The 17768-nt window shown below is 34.8% G+C and overlaps 2 protein-coding genes across 4 annotated transcripts in view; one reads left to right on the top strand and one right to left on the bottom strand.

Annotated features, from left to right (window-relative positions):
• LOC139982439 (uncharacterized) overlaps positions 1-9909 on the top strand; it is a 92828-nt gene extending 82919 nt beyond the window's left edge. For both annotated transcript variants that reach the window (XM_071995309.1, XM_071995308.1), the window contains exons 11-13: positions 1759-1806; positions 8006-8031; positions 8570-9909. In XM_071995309.1, the coding sequence (XP_071851410.1) occupies positions 1759-1806; positions 8006-8031; positions 8570-8615 (120 nt within the window). In that variant the 3' untranslated portion in view covers positions 8616-9909. The remainder of the gene's footprint in view (positions 1-1758; positions 1807-8005; positions 8032-8569) is intronic.
• A 5497-nt stretch (positions 9910-15406) lies between these two features.
• LOC139982444 (epithelial sodium channel subunit beta-like) overlaps positions 15407-17768 on the bottom strand; it is a 131071-nt gene continuing 128709 nt past the window's right edge. Inside the window, exons 9-11 of one of the 2 annotated variants that reach the window (XM_071995317.1) lie at positions 16858-16937; positions 16459-16534; positions 15407-15952 (exon numbers count right to left, since the gene is read on the bottom strand). In XM_071995317.1, the coding sequence (XP_071851418.1) occupies positions 15797-15952; positions 16459-16534; positions 16858-16937 (312 nt within the window). In that variant the 3' untranslated portion in view covers positions 15407-15796. The remainder of the gene's footprint in view (positions 15953-16458; positions 16535-16857; positions 16938-17768) is intronic. The other variant, XM_071995316.1, reaches the window with a different exon arrangement.

Consider the following 17768-nt stretch of genomic DNA (forward strand, 5'->3'; position numbering starts at 1 on the left):
CACAATACATCTTTACAGTTTACACTTCATCTGTAAAGTGAGAGCCTGGGTGTCAACTTTCTATCCTAACAAGATCATCTTCAAAGGCATACTGACATGAATACAGATTAAAGACACATTAAACCTAGAAAGATGGAGAGATAACCAAATTAGATGAATGAAAAGTATGGACAGGAAGTGTGAAAAGAGGAGGGGTGGAGGAAGGAGAAAGAGATGGAGCAGTGGTGTGCACAGGATTTAAAATTCATAATTTCCACTGAATATAAATAATGGCAAGAAGAAAATGAAGGATGTTATGATGGAGGATGACTACACTAGGGTCATTTAATCTGACTTCTAAATAACAATATGAAAGGTGTCAAATGGTGCATTATGATGCATATTTAGATTACAGATTTAGGTCCATGTAAGTAGCTCTAACAAGCATTGTGCCAATAGATAATAATCTCCCAAAATCCCCTGACTGATAGGGTAGGTATAGCTGAATCTGTTTGTAGGAGGGGTGAGGAGGATGGGTCTGAGGCATATTTAGATTATTGTTCTAGGTCCATGTAAGTATCTCTAACATAGCATTGTGCCAATAGATAATAATCTCCCAAAATCCCCTGACTGATAGGGTAGGTACCTGTATCTGTTTGCAGGAGTGGGGGGGGGGTACGTCAGAGGCATATGAATTTCTAAGGGCGGAGTGCTGCCCTGGGGTCATCAGATGGAGGCATTTCCTATGTAGGGGGATTGAAGGTCTGCTTTAGGACCTCCCCCAGGATTGCTTTTAAAACTTTAGATGTCAAACGGTGCATTCTGAGGCAAATCTAGACTATAAATTAAGTGTATGTGAATAGCCCTAAACACAAGGTTTTGATTACAAATATGTTGTGTGTGTTTTCAAAAAATACACCTGTAGCAGTGGTCTTGTTCTTCCCTGGCTGAAAGTGTTAGCCTTTCCATTTCTGCTTGGGTCAGAATGTCAGGTTCTCTCACTTTATTTACCTACATTGGTCATTTTGCAGTTGATAAGCAGTTTGCTAACAGCTATTTTATACCTTCTCACTAATCTGGTTTACAGTTAAATGGAAAAATTCCTTTTATGTTAATGTAGGATTCTTAGCTGTAGGAACGAACTTAAACCCAAAAGACAATATCAAATGAAAAGCATGAGATACATCACGTAATTTCAAGTAATCAAGCCAGCCGAGAGATGAAGCGTTAACCATCCAGAACAAAATTTCATCATCGTCGTCATTCTTATTAGAAACTTTTCTGCTAGTCTTTAACTTGAAAAGTTAAAGTCGAGTAGTGTTTTGAAAGAATATTAACAAATAAAATCAACAAATATTGTCGAAATGAACTAAAATATATGTTTCAACATTTAGTTATAATTCAATATTGAACTCAGTATCCCATGATTAAAGTGTTACACTAAGTCTGCTAGTGAGTTTAATGTTTGTTATGATGTGTATTTTAACATTATATATATACCCTGTATATATCATTATTATATTAAATTATTCTCATTGGTTTCCAACTCAATAATGTGTATTTTCATCTTATTCTGGACTGTGGTTGGCAGTATATCCTTCATTACCATATCTACCCTGTTAACGAAGCATTCTAAGTTCAAGTGATCACTAAGTTTCCATGGTGATAATATTAACAGACCACTAGTGTTTACAAGCCATACCCTGCAGTTTAGTTAAAGTCAATACCAATCAACTGAATTATATCATTGAAGTTTTCTTTTCCCACTTTGTTTTTTAGTTGAAATCGGTTGGAGACAAACTTACTGATGCAGATTACGCTAAGGAGGTAAGAAGGCGTATATAACTCACCAAATATTATTAGAAATAATATGACCAAGGACGAATTACAGCAATTGCTGGCTTACTTATACTTAATATTAAAAGCAGGGCAATTCACTAAATATATATTTCATTTGGTCATGCTGTGAACATGTGCATATAAATATAAGTTTGAGATCATCAGGATAACATAAACACAAAATGTATGTGTCCCTTTCAATGTCAATGTATGTTACTGAAATACTACAAACATGTAACCAAAGTACACATTTCCAACATCTTTGCACTCGTGCAGGCCTATAAAGGAAGTTTGTCAAGAATGATAATTTGTGACAATTATTGAGAATTATTGTGTTATCTCCCAACTGAAGTATGCAGCAGGCTCAATTAATGCATGCATCAAGCTCTTAGATTAGTTGTACTTTACACTCTGCAGTAGCCCTTACGTGATATTTATCACGTACCTACGTGATATTATGACGTACGTACGTGACATTTATTGCGTACGTACATATTATTATTACGTACGTACGTAACACAAAAAAATTACCATATCGTCTCTAGAGCTTCGTAAGACTGGGCTTTAGCTTATATAAGACAAACAGAAATTGGAGCTATTTGCTTTTAAGGAGAACATAACACTTCAGATGTTTAGATAAAACTAACATTTATTTAATTGAATACAGAACTGTAGGCTACAATCACACTGGAATTGGCATGTTAATTCAGGTAGGAATGTGTGTGCAAACAACAAGAAATGTTGGACAAGCATGTAAAACTGGAATCATAATATGCTACAGTAAAAGTATCCAGTGATCAAGGAATCAATGGTAATTCATGAGAACTTGCTCTAGTTGATATAATGTCAGTATATTTTAAATTGAGATCCTTTGAAGATTTCAAGTTTCTAAAATGAGCATTTATATATTTTACTGTGGACTCCATATCAACAACATAATGTTCATACATTACCCTAAATGCACTACCTTACAGGGGCGTAGCCAGGATTTTCAAAGTTGTAGGCACGACTATCTGAGCGGAGTGCCACCATCGGTTGGCGCGGATCGTACAAGAAAATTTTGGGTTTTACAAACCCCCCAGATGGCAGGAAACGGCCCTTCCCGAGTGTTCATTCTGGTTCCCTGGCCTCATGCTAACTTGAGACACCTCATTCAATATCACCTTTAAACCCAAAAACAAACGAGTTAAAATAGTACGTAATGCAATACTACATAATGTATTTAAAATTAGCAAGGTACATGTACAGAGTAGTCTTACTTTCAACTTCTGATACTTGTAGATACAAAGATAGGCCAGCAATGTCTTTGATACAACTATAGCCAGTAATTGTCTTTGATACAACTGTAACTAGTAAATGTTTAAGTTAGCCTAATAAGAGAAGGCGAGAGCTATCCGACGATTGCCATCTGATGCAAATTTCTTCAGCACAGCATCAACGACAATTGCAAAGTCTCTGTGTATGTCAGTGGAGTAGCCAGAATTTTTTCAGTGGGGGGGGGGGGCGCTGGGTGGCTTGACCATTTCCTGGGAGGGGTCTTGTTACTATCTAAGCGGAGCACCACCATGGGTTGTCGCGCAGCGTACCTAAATTTTTTAGCAAAAGGCCTCCTAGATCGACGGAAATGACACTTCCCAAGCCTTGTAAACAGGGGCGTCAATCCGATTTGAAACATGGGGGGGGGCGGACGTACCGTAATTGATTCGAGTATTCCGGCCGCAAGCACTATCTAAGCGGAGCTCCACCATCAGTTGGCGCGCAGCGTAGCAAGAAAATTTCAGATTTCAATATCTGCCAGATCGCTGGAGATGGCACTTGCCAGGCTGGATAGCAGCCATCTAGTTGCGTGATTTCGGGAGAAAATTACCAATTTGTCACTCAGGAAATCTGCAATAAGTTCATGCGGCCTTAATTTTTGGTGGATTATTTCTGTTATTAGCGATTCCAATTGACATCAACATTAGAACCCAGTGCAAGTTGACAAATGATGCGGCGAACTGGAAACCCCAGCCCCATTTTGCCTATGTTTTAGGATAGAATACCCCTCATTTGTTCAAACCCATGACAACTAACAATCTGTTAATAAATTTACTTCGAAATGGGCACATTATATTGCACCAAGTCGGCCAAGGAATGACCCCAGGGCCTCAGATATAGGCCTATAGGAACGATGCCACAAAATGTCCCTGGACATATACTATAGGCAAAGGAAGCTATCCGCCGCGACTGCATGTGCGACTGCGGTCGAAGGGTCGTTCATGAGTGGTCATCATGGAGATTCGAGACCATTCAGACCAATGATATATTTTTCGCACATGTAATTTTTTCGACACCCAAAATCCCAGTGGGAGGGCGACTGGGGGACGACAAGCTTTCATGGGGGCTGTCGCCCCCACGCCCCCCTGGCTACGCCACTGGTGGATGTGCATTAGTGCCAAACCGCTGAGTCTCTCTTCATTCATTGTATAATTTTTTTAAACTACGCATGTAGTTTTTTTATCCTGCGCATTGCGCTTAAAGACCTTTCAGCAGTTGCCGAAGCTATTGGCATGGTTAATCATGGTAAGTCTTAACTAGATGTTAAAAAACTGACAAGATCGTATCCTAGTCTTTTTCAGCGGGTAAAGTGTTGAATGAAACGGCACGCGATAGAAATGACAGCCTAGATGACAGAAGAATAGGTCACCTAATTTAGCCATATTCTTGCTACGTTCATTTCAATAGTTTTTCCTGTGTATACTCTTAAACTCGTCCCGCAAGCTTATGGATTTGAATTATGGGTGTTTTAAAAAAAAGATAACTTGGCCAAAAAAGTTGTAGGCCCGGGCCTACAGTGCTACATACTGGCTACGCCCCTGCCTTAGCAAAGTCAGTGTCTAATAATTCTTAGTCTTCAAGCACTTATTAATCAACAGTATATTGCCACTCGTGTGCACAACTAACCAGTACCCTTAGCCAAAACGTAATTGAAAACTTCTAAGTATATCCTCAGTAAGACATAGCATACAGCAATCACACAGCCTACTGTATGTTAAGACAAATGCAAACTTGATAAAATGCAAGATTTGGGTGCGGGAGGGGGGGGGGTTAGATGGGGGGTGATAAGGACAGAATGAGACGAGGAAGAGAGAGGTCCAGTATGAGAGGCAATCAACAGTACTGTATAATTAAGGGGATTTAAACATGGATGGAACTTAGGAGGAATGGAACATGAAGAGAGCCAAAGAAAGAAATGGAAAGACATCTGTGATGGGGGAGTTAGGGAAGAAAGGGAAGAGTAGAGAGTACACATGACAGATGCATGAGAAAGGAACTGTATAAAAGTATGTCAGTGAATACTGTTTGAAAGAGCTTGACATAAATGATAAATTGATGACAGAAATGAAAAATGGAAGTGTCTGGTAAATAGGAAGGAGAGGGGTGAAAGAGGTTCATACTACAATTATTTAGCTAGTAATGAAGATGTAGAAGGGCAAAGGTAGCTTGTCAGTGGGATCTAGGATCCATATTTCTTAGTTTAGATTGTGTGGCATTTTCCATGAATTAAGTCTCAGAGGAGACAAAAGATCAATTAACATATCAATCTAGTATATTGGAAAATAGTTGATCAACATATACAATTATTAGGGAAATATATTTAATCCATACAGCTGAACCCCCACCCACCCCCCCCCCACACACAAAACATATATATGTTACTTCAAATTGCACACTGTGCTATAGTCAATCTGCACGCTCACATAAAACTCAGTCCTATCTACGTGCTTACATAATTGCAGGTTTGGTGCTCACTTTACACTTTGTGCGCTCAAAGAAACACTATAAGTGAAGCTGCACCAAGACTAGAAAATGTACAAAAGACAGGATTAATGCTTGAAAAGTTACATGCAATTTGCACTCAGTACTTAACCATTTATTAAATGGTGCTGGGTTAAGGGATGGTTAAGGGTTGACTTGCAAACCATCTGCGTGTCAGCTGTGTGCGTTTTGGCGTCCGAACATGTGTGTGTAAATTGAAAACATTGCCCATTCATGATTGCTTGCAACTGGTGTTCAGTAAGCATGTCGTTGGCACACTCTAATTGATACGTGGGATAAAAAACGTTTCACTTTTAAGGAATTAAATTCAGGCATGAGACTCTTCCGCGGAAACGCGGATTTCCGATTTTTTTTTTTTTTCATTTTCGCGTTTTTACTCGTAATTCGCGTTTTTTATTATTTTTTATAATTTTTTTTATTTAATTTTTTTTTTTTTTTTTTTTTTTTTTTTTTTTGGCCGAACATGTTGGACTGTGAAGGGAAGGAACACCGAATTTGACCAGTGGTGGAATCAAGTAGCACAAAGCAAGAAAAAAGCCTTTTTTTGGTTCAAAAAAGCTAATGGATAAATTATACAAGCAGAAATTCCACACTTTTTTGGCGAGTTACGTGATGTGATAGATTCCATCTAGAGTCCACCATTTTGCATCTAAGCCCTCCTTACCTGACAAAAAATTTCTAAAGGGGAGGGGGACACCCACTCCCCTTAAACCCCTCCCCCAGGACGGCGATCGATAAATTTCAGATTTTTTTTCCCCGGCTCAGTCTCATCCCTGTAAATTAAAGTAGTATCGTATGCACTTACCACAGCGATCGATACAATCAGTGCAATTGGTTGTTTTAGCCCCACCCATATTAATATCATGATTTACCAGGATGTTTGAACTGTTTTTTTAATAGTCTAGCAATATACTGGAATAGGTACTGACATTGTGGTCATTGAAATGTAAGCATATGTGTGTTTGATCATAGTGTAGGCCACAAACCAATCATACACAGACATTAGTAGCTATTGTGGAACTACTCACAAACTGTCACAATCTTGTAGTAACATTGTGTGGATTAAGTTAACATATATTGAAAATATTACCTCAAACTGTAGCCTGTCAATAATACACAAGGGGTGCTACTGTTTGGTGAACACTTCAAAGGTTCACAAAATTAAAGAGCAAGTCAAAGAAAAAGGATCGAGGTACATTAACATTTTGTAAAATAATATTTTATGTGCAGAATGAAATAGTTCATAACTAAGTAATCAAATTGTTAAACCAAGATTGAAGTGCATCTAGTTACAATAATTGATCATACTAACTACTAAAAAAACAAATTACAACCTTCACACATTTATTATTATTAAGTGGACTTGTCACTCCGTGGGCAAATTATTTCAACTTAACAGTTTAATATTGCTTTAGTTTCCTTCTGTAAAAATTTTGGAACATAATTTCATAGTCATATGCAATATACCAACTTCATACAATTCTTTCCTCTAAATGTTGACAATTAAAGAGATAATTCTGCCACTGACTGAATGTAGATGATACAACTTACATGTCATGGAAGACATTTGAAGAAAATAATGGAAGGATGACAGCATGAGTGTAACTTATCATTAACTGAAGAGAGATACAATATGTATGATTTTATTCAGCTAATATTTTGTGTATATTACAGTTTTGTTTTCCTTGAAATTTGTGTTTGGAAGAAAAAATAACTCTGTACCCTTTAGAGTTTCTTTAAAAGTGAAACGCACAAGAGAGACAAAAAGAAATTAAAAAATAAAAAAAATATTTACATCCTTATCAATCCATGATTTTTAAGGTCTCTGTCGTGATTATCTAAGCAACCACTATGCAAACAATTCCAGAAGAAATGTTGCCCCTTTGGTGTAAGCCTGTAAGGGGACTGTTACCCTAATGTGGCCGCAGTTTCTTTCAGTTTGTTATTAAAGGCATTGAAGACTCGCCCCAAACCGCGTGCGGCCATCTGAAAAAGTTAACATTACATTGCTTGCAAGTGACGTTTTGTTCGTGTCGCTACAAAATGCAAACAGTAATGAAACGTGATACCTTAATTGTTATCTTTAGCTAGACCTGATACGTCCATCGTTGTATCGTTTGTATACTGTGCTGTGGGTATATTGACCGCAGCTGTATGTACTGACTGTACACTAGTGTCTAACTACCGATGGTAGCAAGCTCTGTGTGTATTTTCTGGGATCGAAGGTGGTGTTTAACACTTCTGTTACACCTCTTCGAAACTAGGTCAAATTACCGGCATTAGATGTTTCTTTTTGCGCGAGTCTTCACACCATTAATTTGAGGTAAAATGCCTTATAGTTTCCTTGTTTTCTTTTTCTGTTATGAAGGTCACAGCATTCAGGAACTTCTTCAGGTAAGGCATCATCAACCATGTAAATAATTCAATTTAAACTTATACAGAGCTATAACTTTTCATTATTATATACTTTTGGGTACTTTGCATTAGTGGACGCATTACAAACACTGTTGCATATTCAATGGTGTGTAATATACAAGTACAGATGAGGTGATGCTTTGCTGCTAGTTTTCAGCATAAACTAGAATACTTTTCAGCCTAAGCAAAAGGTCAAAATTTGCATAGACATTTTACAAATTAAAGTAAAACTATGAACTGTTTCATGCATTGGATTACTGTACAAACACCAAGATGGTGATTTGCCATCATGCAGGTTTTATAAGCTGTCTTTATAAAAGCATTAAAAAAATATCACTGCAAACCAGAATGTTGTTTTGAAGAGACATTGAATACCATTAATGGTAACTGTAGAACCCAACATGCAAGAGAATATTACTATGACGGATAGATTATTGAATTTGGCATATTGTCATCCAGTATTTTACACATATGAGATGATTGTTGTTACCAAGTTTATTTATTGTTTTCTCCACAGATATGATCCATGGCAGCAGGAGAGAATAGGGTCGGGGTTGACATGAATAGCTGTTGGAAGATTCTCATTTCAACACATATAAAGAAACAAATCTCTGGTTATTACATTGCTGCTTCATCACCTCTACTAACTCAGTAAATGACTCTGGAGTCTAACAGAATTTAACCTTAATAAACACCTTGTTGTTCACACAGCAACTCAAGAAAGTGATGTAATCAACATTTCTGCTTTAAAAGGTCATCATATCAATTAATCTCTTACAAAGATAGAGGTATTTGGATATGATACTGATTAGTAATCAGTATCATCAATCATCTAATAATACTTTTTACCATCAAATATTATTAAGAATCTCAAGGTAAAGCTTCAGTTAAGTTGCGGCTGGAAACAATAGTACAGTAAGACATTGTTCTTTTTACTTTTAATGTCCTTATTTCTAAGCTCACTGTTTGTGAGAATCCTTTTTGGTTATTGTTTATATCATGAAATCATTCTTTAATTATTTTTTGAGTTGAAAATGAGTTTTATTTTCGTTGATGAGTACTATTGCCACTATCAATCTTGTTAACTGAACAATAATTGGGGAGGTGTTTGGGGGTTGGTCTCAAGCGAAGTCAAATCCTTCTCTCTGTTTCTCCATACAAACATACAATTCCCAGATATGAATAATAATATAGGTTACAAAAATGCTGCAGCTTCACCCACGGATCCACATCTAGGCTTTCTACATGCTTCACTTAAAGTAAATTCCTCCTGGTAATGTATTCTGTGTGTTTGAAGTGATTCAATAGCACCCCCCCCCCCCCTCAAATAAAAAATGTCCAAAGGATACACATCAGGGTTTGGAGTCCAGTGAACTTGAATTAATCTCTGACGTGCGATTTTGAGCATAAAATTTCTTAACAAGAAATACCTCCAAATGCTAAAGATTATAGTAATTTGTATTATTTGTATCATTATTTGTATTATAGTTTCATTTACTTTTACACTTCTTTTTTTTCCCAATTATGCTTCAACTTCTCCACTGTTGGTTGCCACACCACCTGTACTCCAATGGGCTATCAACAATGTGTAGTTGTAACTGCCAATTATGTGGGTGTACTTGCTTGACCAGTTACAGAAGTCGGTCTTGATATCACTCTACCCCCCCCCACTTGATAAGGGATTAATATTTGACGCAGGTGTTATTATTTTTTAGATGAGCCAGGGTGATTATATTTCATATTTACATAACAAGGACTTTGTATTAGGCAATTGAGAGAGATAAAACTCTGGTTGGCCGAGAATGGATTACATTTATGGAGGTGAAATATATTCTACCTTACTGGTGGAAAACCACACTTACTGTATCTATATCTATTTTTTAACTCGATGTACGAATTATGTATAATTTCGATTATCCGGAAGAGGATCACAGTAGTAGACTGAGATGTCCTAGTGACAGATGTTCCTCCAAAACAAGTTTTTTTCTCTCATTCTTGCAATGAGATACACCTGTGTCATATTTTCTTAGTTTTCACAGTTCTCGTCATTTATAACTTCATCATCATGACACCAGCTATATACATAAACTGTTATAACCCTTATTGGTTCCAATGAATTTTGCACAATAAAGAAAATCAAAGGAATTTGTAGGCCCAGTTTTCATTATAAAATCATTTAAGTGTGCTGTTGCCAGATAATAATATTTCACCAATTCCTCAAAATACAAACTTTATAAGGATGCTTTGAACTAAAGATACAGGAGATGTCCAGTTATTCTATCACACAGTGATATCAGCTACAAGAAAATGCATTTAAGTTTATCTCAATGTCTTTTTATGTGAATCGTCTCGAACAGCGCCCAGGTGTTTGTTCCTGTCTTCATGCTTGCTTTTAGAGAACTATTGAGAATGCATCATCAAATGAAAACATGTAAACTAAAATTATTTTTAACTTCAGAAAAATGAACTGCATATTAACTTTATATGAGTTCATTATCTATTAATTATCTTTGCTTCGCTTCCAATAAGATATGATTTCATTTAATTTTACCTATTTCCAACATTAATATACCTAAGTAAAATGGGGTTCCCAGTTGTAATATTTGCTTTTTAAATTAAGTCTCCTCTTTTGCTGTTAAATTAACACCATGTTTAATTGATAAGTTTCAACAATCAGACCCTTCTTTAGGCTTCTCTTGTCTTTTCTATGGAAGACGTATGCTCATAATGCCTGATAGAATTATATGTAAATAATGTAAATTAATAATAATACGTAACTATATCATCATTGTATCTTAAGCTGTATATAATTTTTCCGTAAGAATAACTACGCTTGCTCTCCTGTCAATAACAACTGGACTCGGTCTTCATACATGCATACTGCAGAATTATTCAACTTAGGCCAAGCTTTGTAAAAGTACGAGTATTTGTTTAGAGATTAACTCTTTCTTTAACGTTTCAAATACCAGCTGTTAAAATAATCTCAACGAACTGACATCACGGTTTTGCGATAGTTTTGATCTGTGTAAATGTTGCATTCACTCTGTGATTTTGTATATTATAAATAAATAAATATATATATATATATATATATATATACATACATACATATATTTATATATATATATATATAAATATATATATATATATATATATTATGCGGGAATGTCACATTTGTTTATAGCACTCTCATTGTACTCTTTGGTTGATTTCTTTAAATGTACTATTTCAATGCAATCAAACATTACAATAACTAATGGAAAGAAAAACAAAAGAAAAGTATCTTGTTTTTATTTGCTTCATATATATATTGTTCTTGAATTCTGCTCATGCATTTTCCCTTAGACTTATCTCGATTATTTCATTAATCAATTTAACGTAATGTAATAAAAATGAATGATTTGCAACGATGAATGGTCAAGCAGAAGGCTAATTAGTACATAAAATGATGCAAGAAAAATACTGCAGTTGTGAGGCACGTACACGTATGGTGTATGTGACGAAAATGTTTATAAAGATTGGACGATCACTTTCAAAGAGTGATATAATTATCCCTTCGAACCATTGAGCCCATTTTTGAATGACTAACGTGGCACTCATTAAATTTCCATGCAATAGAGCCAATAACACGCATACAGATAAATAAATCAAATGCCTTTCACTAATTTAAGGTGTAAAGCAAGGGAACTGCATCCTGACATCATGTTCACGATCAATCCATTCTGCCTCAAAGCTCTCCGTCGGAGTCATATCAACAAGGAACGGAGCCGCATTACGGAAGAATCCAGCCATTCTGAACACTCATTTTAGCGGAACATCTATTACTCACACCGTTTAACGACACGGTACAGACATCGCCATTGACACGATTCAGTTGACAGCGGTAATCAGCTAAAACTTGGCAAAAGTTTGTCGCGGACTACAGGATGTCACATCCCAGTCAAATGTAACTGCAGGGTATTTGGTCATAGTCTGATATACACCATACACAACATTGAAGTCATCCTCCACCAGAGCGTCATTTGGACAGCCAGCGTCGTGTTGCATTACCAAAACCATTACGTCGTCACCTTGACGAAATGTCACAGTGCCGTCACTATGTTCCTCAATGGAATCGATACGTTGGACTGCGTGACGGTTAGTGTCAAAAGGAACCATGACAGCCTTGTCAGAATCGGAAAATATTGCGAGGGACAACAGCCCGTGACGTTTATCAGAGACAAACGGCATCGTGATGGACATGTAACGTCTCTCAGTAGAGACACTATCTCTGAGTCTGTTATCCATCTCAGCCTCAAGTGTGCGATCCTTAGTAGTTTTGTAGGTAACTGTCACTTCGGCGTATTGAGACTGGTCATACGAATCACGTGGAAGGCCTTCAGCCACCCGAAGGTTAACCTCTTTCAAATGAGTAAGCTGCAGACCTGGAACACTATGGAGCTTCAACAGAAAATTGTACAAACGAAAAATTATGAATAAATGAAAAGAAAAACACAATCGGAACACGATGAAAAATGACAGTGTTTTCATTTAACATTATATCGTAAGGTACTTTCGTTGTAAGAATCTTGGAAATGTTCCTATTTATTTTAGGGCTCAAAGTCAGCTTTTTATCTCTTATATCAATTATTTCAAGAAAGGCCTATTCTAATTCAATTCTTTTAATTTATGTTTAAGATTTTGCGGAATTAAGTAGTATGCCACCTTTCGATGCATCTACATAATTTCAACTTCCCACCTGACACTGATATTATGAAAATGTGTACAAAATGTTACAGATCGGTAATTGATCCGATAGCTAAAAATTTATGAGGCGAAACTTAATATTTTGCCTTGACCGTTTTGCCCTACCCCACCATGCCCACTGTCTGGCTATGCATACGCCACTTTTATTAATTATTATATTAATATTGGCCTTTATGGGTGATCGAATAATAAATTAAGTTGACTAAGTGTTTGGCTGACAAACTAATTTGTCACTCAGTTGGACAGTTTGTTTCCATACTGTGCTTTCATGATTCATTGCATTAACATTATCAATATGAATAGTATGAATACCCTGTTTCTACGAGAAAAGGGTATAGGAACTATGTGTTCACTGTCATTAAAAGTGCTTTGAAGCATTATAAGGGAGGAGAGTATCGATATTATCAGAATTATTTAATTCGTTCCAACTGGTTGGAATTGCCTAGACGCAAAGCATGGTCATATTCCCTACTTCTACATGGTCCGATTAAATCGGATGTCCATTTTAAAATAGAATCCTCTTGAGGCCTTTACCTTTTACTTGCCCTTTTATTGCTATCGAGATGGGGAAAAATATCATATTTTACATCATTCTTGACAGTTTATGTACATTTTAGATTAAAAACGGAGGCCGCATTTGCATTGAAGGGTTAAAGGTGTGGCCATTGAACGTTTCTAATCAATCAGTTACTACCCATGTAATGTCAAGTAAACATTGTGCTCCCCACAGAGCACAATGTATTAATACATTTCCCTTTTCCCTTCAATTGTAATTATTTATAGTTAATATATATCAATCATTCTGTTTGAGAATCTGTTTTACTTAATTACTAAATAATATTTTGAGTAGCAATATTTTTGCCATACTTTCAAGGTCGTCAAGCCATTAACAGCACATTTTAACAAATTGGTTTGGGGCTTGCGCCTCCGTTTCCCCTGCCAATAATCTCTACCGATCCCACGAACAATATCTGCCCAGGAATTCATTTGGAAAGAATGACAGCATTTCGCTGAGATATTGAGAACCAAATGATTTTTTGCTCCTTCATATAAAGAAATAACTTCAATCTTACGTTATAATATTAATTCAGCAAATTGATTATCAATTTCAAACGACCGTAAATAAGTGCGTTATTGTTCATTTCACTACGGTAAGGTGGCTCAACAGAGACCAAAGGCAGAAAATAAGTGTATCCAGATCTCAAAATTTGGAATTTTTAAGTCAAAATTGTGACTATTTATCTCAAAAGTTTTACTTTTTATCTCAATATTTTTACTTTTAATCTCAAAATTTAAATATTGAGATGAAAGGTCAAATTTTGGGATAAAAAGGCAAAATTTTAAGATTTTAGGACACTTTTTTCTGTCTTATGTCCATATTAGCCAGCCGTATTTGAATAGAAAACTATGGTGATATATTCACAGATATAACATATACTGTTGCGGGTATTAGGAATCTATATCATAACTGTAAGTGAGCTCGCTGTAGGATACTAAAATAAGACACATCACACTGAGAAGCAGATTAATGCAGCCATTGTGTCCGATTAAGCACCACTTTGGGACCTACATTTATTATCTCTGTGCCTAAAAAATAGCAAAAATGCAAAAGAATATGGAAGTACCATGACGTATAGGATCAAGGCATTACAAATAAAATAAGCCATAGGTCTATGACATTATTTTCACTGAAAATAGTTAAAAGCGCAAATGTTAAATGAGAAATGTAGCACACTGGCAATCCCATCATCACGTGCATAACACGCTAGTATTCTCCGCACCCTTAATAAAGTGTACACTTGCTTTATATACAATCATGAATTATAACTTTGGCTACTTCAGAAACCAATGTTACAATATTTCTTTAACTCTTCGTAAATTCAAAAAGAAAGTTACAAGTTCTCTGTTCTGTGGTTCTGGAGACTCATGAAATCATGGAGACTTTACAATAAACTTCATTTCAACAATATTACCTTCGTGTTTTTTTCTTTAAACACATGTATTTGAAGGCCTATGTAATGATCATCGTTTCATCCGGTCTGGTTTCTACCTGATTAGAGGAAGATGATCTAACTTTTGTTTGCAGAACCTAGGCTAATTTTTCCTATAGAGCAATTTGGTAACTATCAGAAAAAAGTCAAGATTAAACACCCTGATTGAGTGTGGTTCTTTCACCTGATATATATATATATATATATATATAAATATATATATATATATATATATATATATATATTCTTTCACCTGATATAAATATATAAATATATATATATATATATATATATATATATATATATATTTAAATATACCTTTTTTGTTACATTCTTACCTCAGATGCCCCGAAATGTAGATGATCAAATCCTACATTCACCTCTATATTCAAAACAAACGAAAGGAAATACCTTTTCAGGTGCTTCAAAATATTTCATACTTATAGAGTGTTCTACTTTCGATTTAAGTCTTTGTTAAATTACTTCACTCATGTTTGTAAATGAACGTATTACTTCAAATCATTAAACATTGTCAACGTCTATGAAAACATAATGTAAAACCTATTGGACTATTTAAACTATGATATCAAATATATCAGTTAATTCCCTTTGTTTTGTCTTCACTGGTTTATAAAAATAATGACCACTTTAATGACATCTCTACTTAACTAAATTCCTACCACTAGATTGATGTCTCACTGTCTACATCTTGCAACGATATAGAATGTCCGTTCGTATCCTTGTGTACAATATAAACACATTAATTATGTTCGTTTTGAGCTACGACTGCAATGTTCTCGTGTTTGAAACGGAAAAGACCTGGTAATAGTAAGTTTATTTCTCTTTTTTTTTCGACTTCCTCAGTCGTAGAGAAATTTCGGAAGCATAGATCGAGTTCAGAGTTATGTATTCAACGACGCATCTCAATATCCGGCGATGGCCATATTTGGAAATCCATACAAATGAGTATCTTTGTGTTAGAAAATGTACACCAAGAGTATAACACGTTACACTACACTATTACCCGTGCACTTATTTAAAAATTTCATCACCGCAATCGTGACGATTTTTACACCTAACACAAAAACTTCAAACACGGTGATGAGAGAGAAGCCAAGAAACAACCCAAGAAGACCACCAAAGGAACTCAGCATTGTTGCAAGCTGTAAGTATAAAATGCAAAATAAAAATACTGTATCATTTTTTACATGAAGTTTTTACAATCATCAACTGTACCATGAGCAATATTTTTCCGATTTGAAAAATGTTTGCATTTCTTAGTACCGGTATTTAAGAAATATACTAGATACAATATATCTGCTGGATAGACATGTTTGTACGTAACGTTATATGTTTCGCAACTTGTATAGGTAGGTGTTGTGGTAGTCAAAGCACCTGACGTCACTGGTTCTGTTTTACTGAATACACTAACCAACTAACATTCAAAGGAATATGTAAATCGAAAAACCCGTTTTATCAGTTGATAATCCAGATTAATCGATTGATAATCCGGGTTTATCAGTCGAGAATCTAGAATTATCGATTATAGATTGGGCATTTGGCTTGCCATAATATGGCTTCTTCAATCCTCCTCTTTATACCAACCATATGAATCAAGAATCTGCTAATACGAACAATGTATGTTTACATGTATCTCCCTTTTACTTACGGAGTAGGTTTTTATCTGTTCCACAAGCTGGTAGTTTAGTTCCTCGAAGTAAACTTTGACTCTTAAGAGGTTCTTGCTGTGTGCATAAATCGGACACTAATCAGGTGAATATATTTCTTTTCAGAGTATTTTCTGTTTGAACGTAAAGCTTAAACAGTTAGCAAGTCATGTAGCCTAAAACACAACAGGTCTCTCCAAGATAAAAAAAAAAATAAATAAAAACTTGAAAACTTCGGACGTGAAATGGTGCATTCGGCGACATATTAAGGTTATAAATTAGGTCTAAAATTAGAACTATTTGTACGATTCTGCTAAATATCACTTTTTTTAGACGACAGCAAAAGAAGACCACGTTTTCTTTTTCTTCTTGATTTCCTTTTAACAGTTTGCCAAACTTACCGAGTAACAGCAATATCTTTCCACAGGTTCACATTGATGCTATCGTCATCTGTCACATTGAACTCGTTATGTAGGTGATACTTTGAGAAAATATAAAAGGCAAATATTTTCCTCATTGAATATTGTATCTTGTATCGTACTATTTTGAACTGTACGTGAGTGTAAACATTTCCAGAAACAAATGTAAAAGAGTGTGCAACAAGGGAGCCAATGTATTTATTTTTTCACCTCGTTTATCACTTCTTTTAATTCATGAGTAGTTATCAGCATAATAATAATAATAATAATAATAATAATAATAATAATAATAATAATAATAATAATAATAATAATAATAATAATAATAATAATAATAATAATAATAATAATAATAATAATAATAATAATAATAATAATAATAATAATAATAATAATAATAATAATAATAATAATAATAATAATAATAATAATAATAATAATAATAATAATAATAATAATAATAATAATAATAATAATCATCATCATCATAATCATCATCATAATCATAATCATAATCATAATCATAATCATAATCATAATCATAATCATAACCATAACCATCATGATCACGATAACGATAATAATAATAATAATATTTTATTTTAATTTTCAATTTGTATATATATATATATATATATATATATATATATATATATATATATATATATATATATATATATATATATATATATATATATATATATCTACAATTTGACAAACTAGGATTGGATACGCAAACAAATTATACAACATTTAAACGTTCATATATTTGAAACATGATCGTTGCTCTTTCTGCATAAAGGCAATGAATATTCATGACAAATATTCATATCACACCCAGTTCATACGATTTCGTCAAACTAAGTAGCAATTGTATGTTACTACATGGCACT

This window comes from Apostichopus japonicus, chromosome 16 (assembly GCF_037975245.1).
Source record: "Apostichopus japonicus isolate 1M-3 chromosome 16, ASM3797524v1, whole genome shotgun sequence".
Lineage (NCBI taxonomy): Eukaryota > Metazoa > Echinodermata > Holothuroidea > Aspidochirotida > Stichopodidae > Apostichopus > Apostichopus japonicus.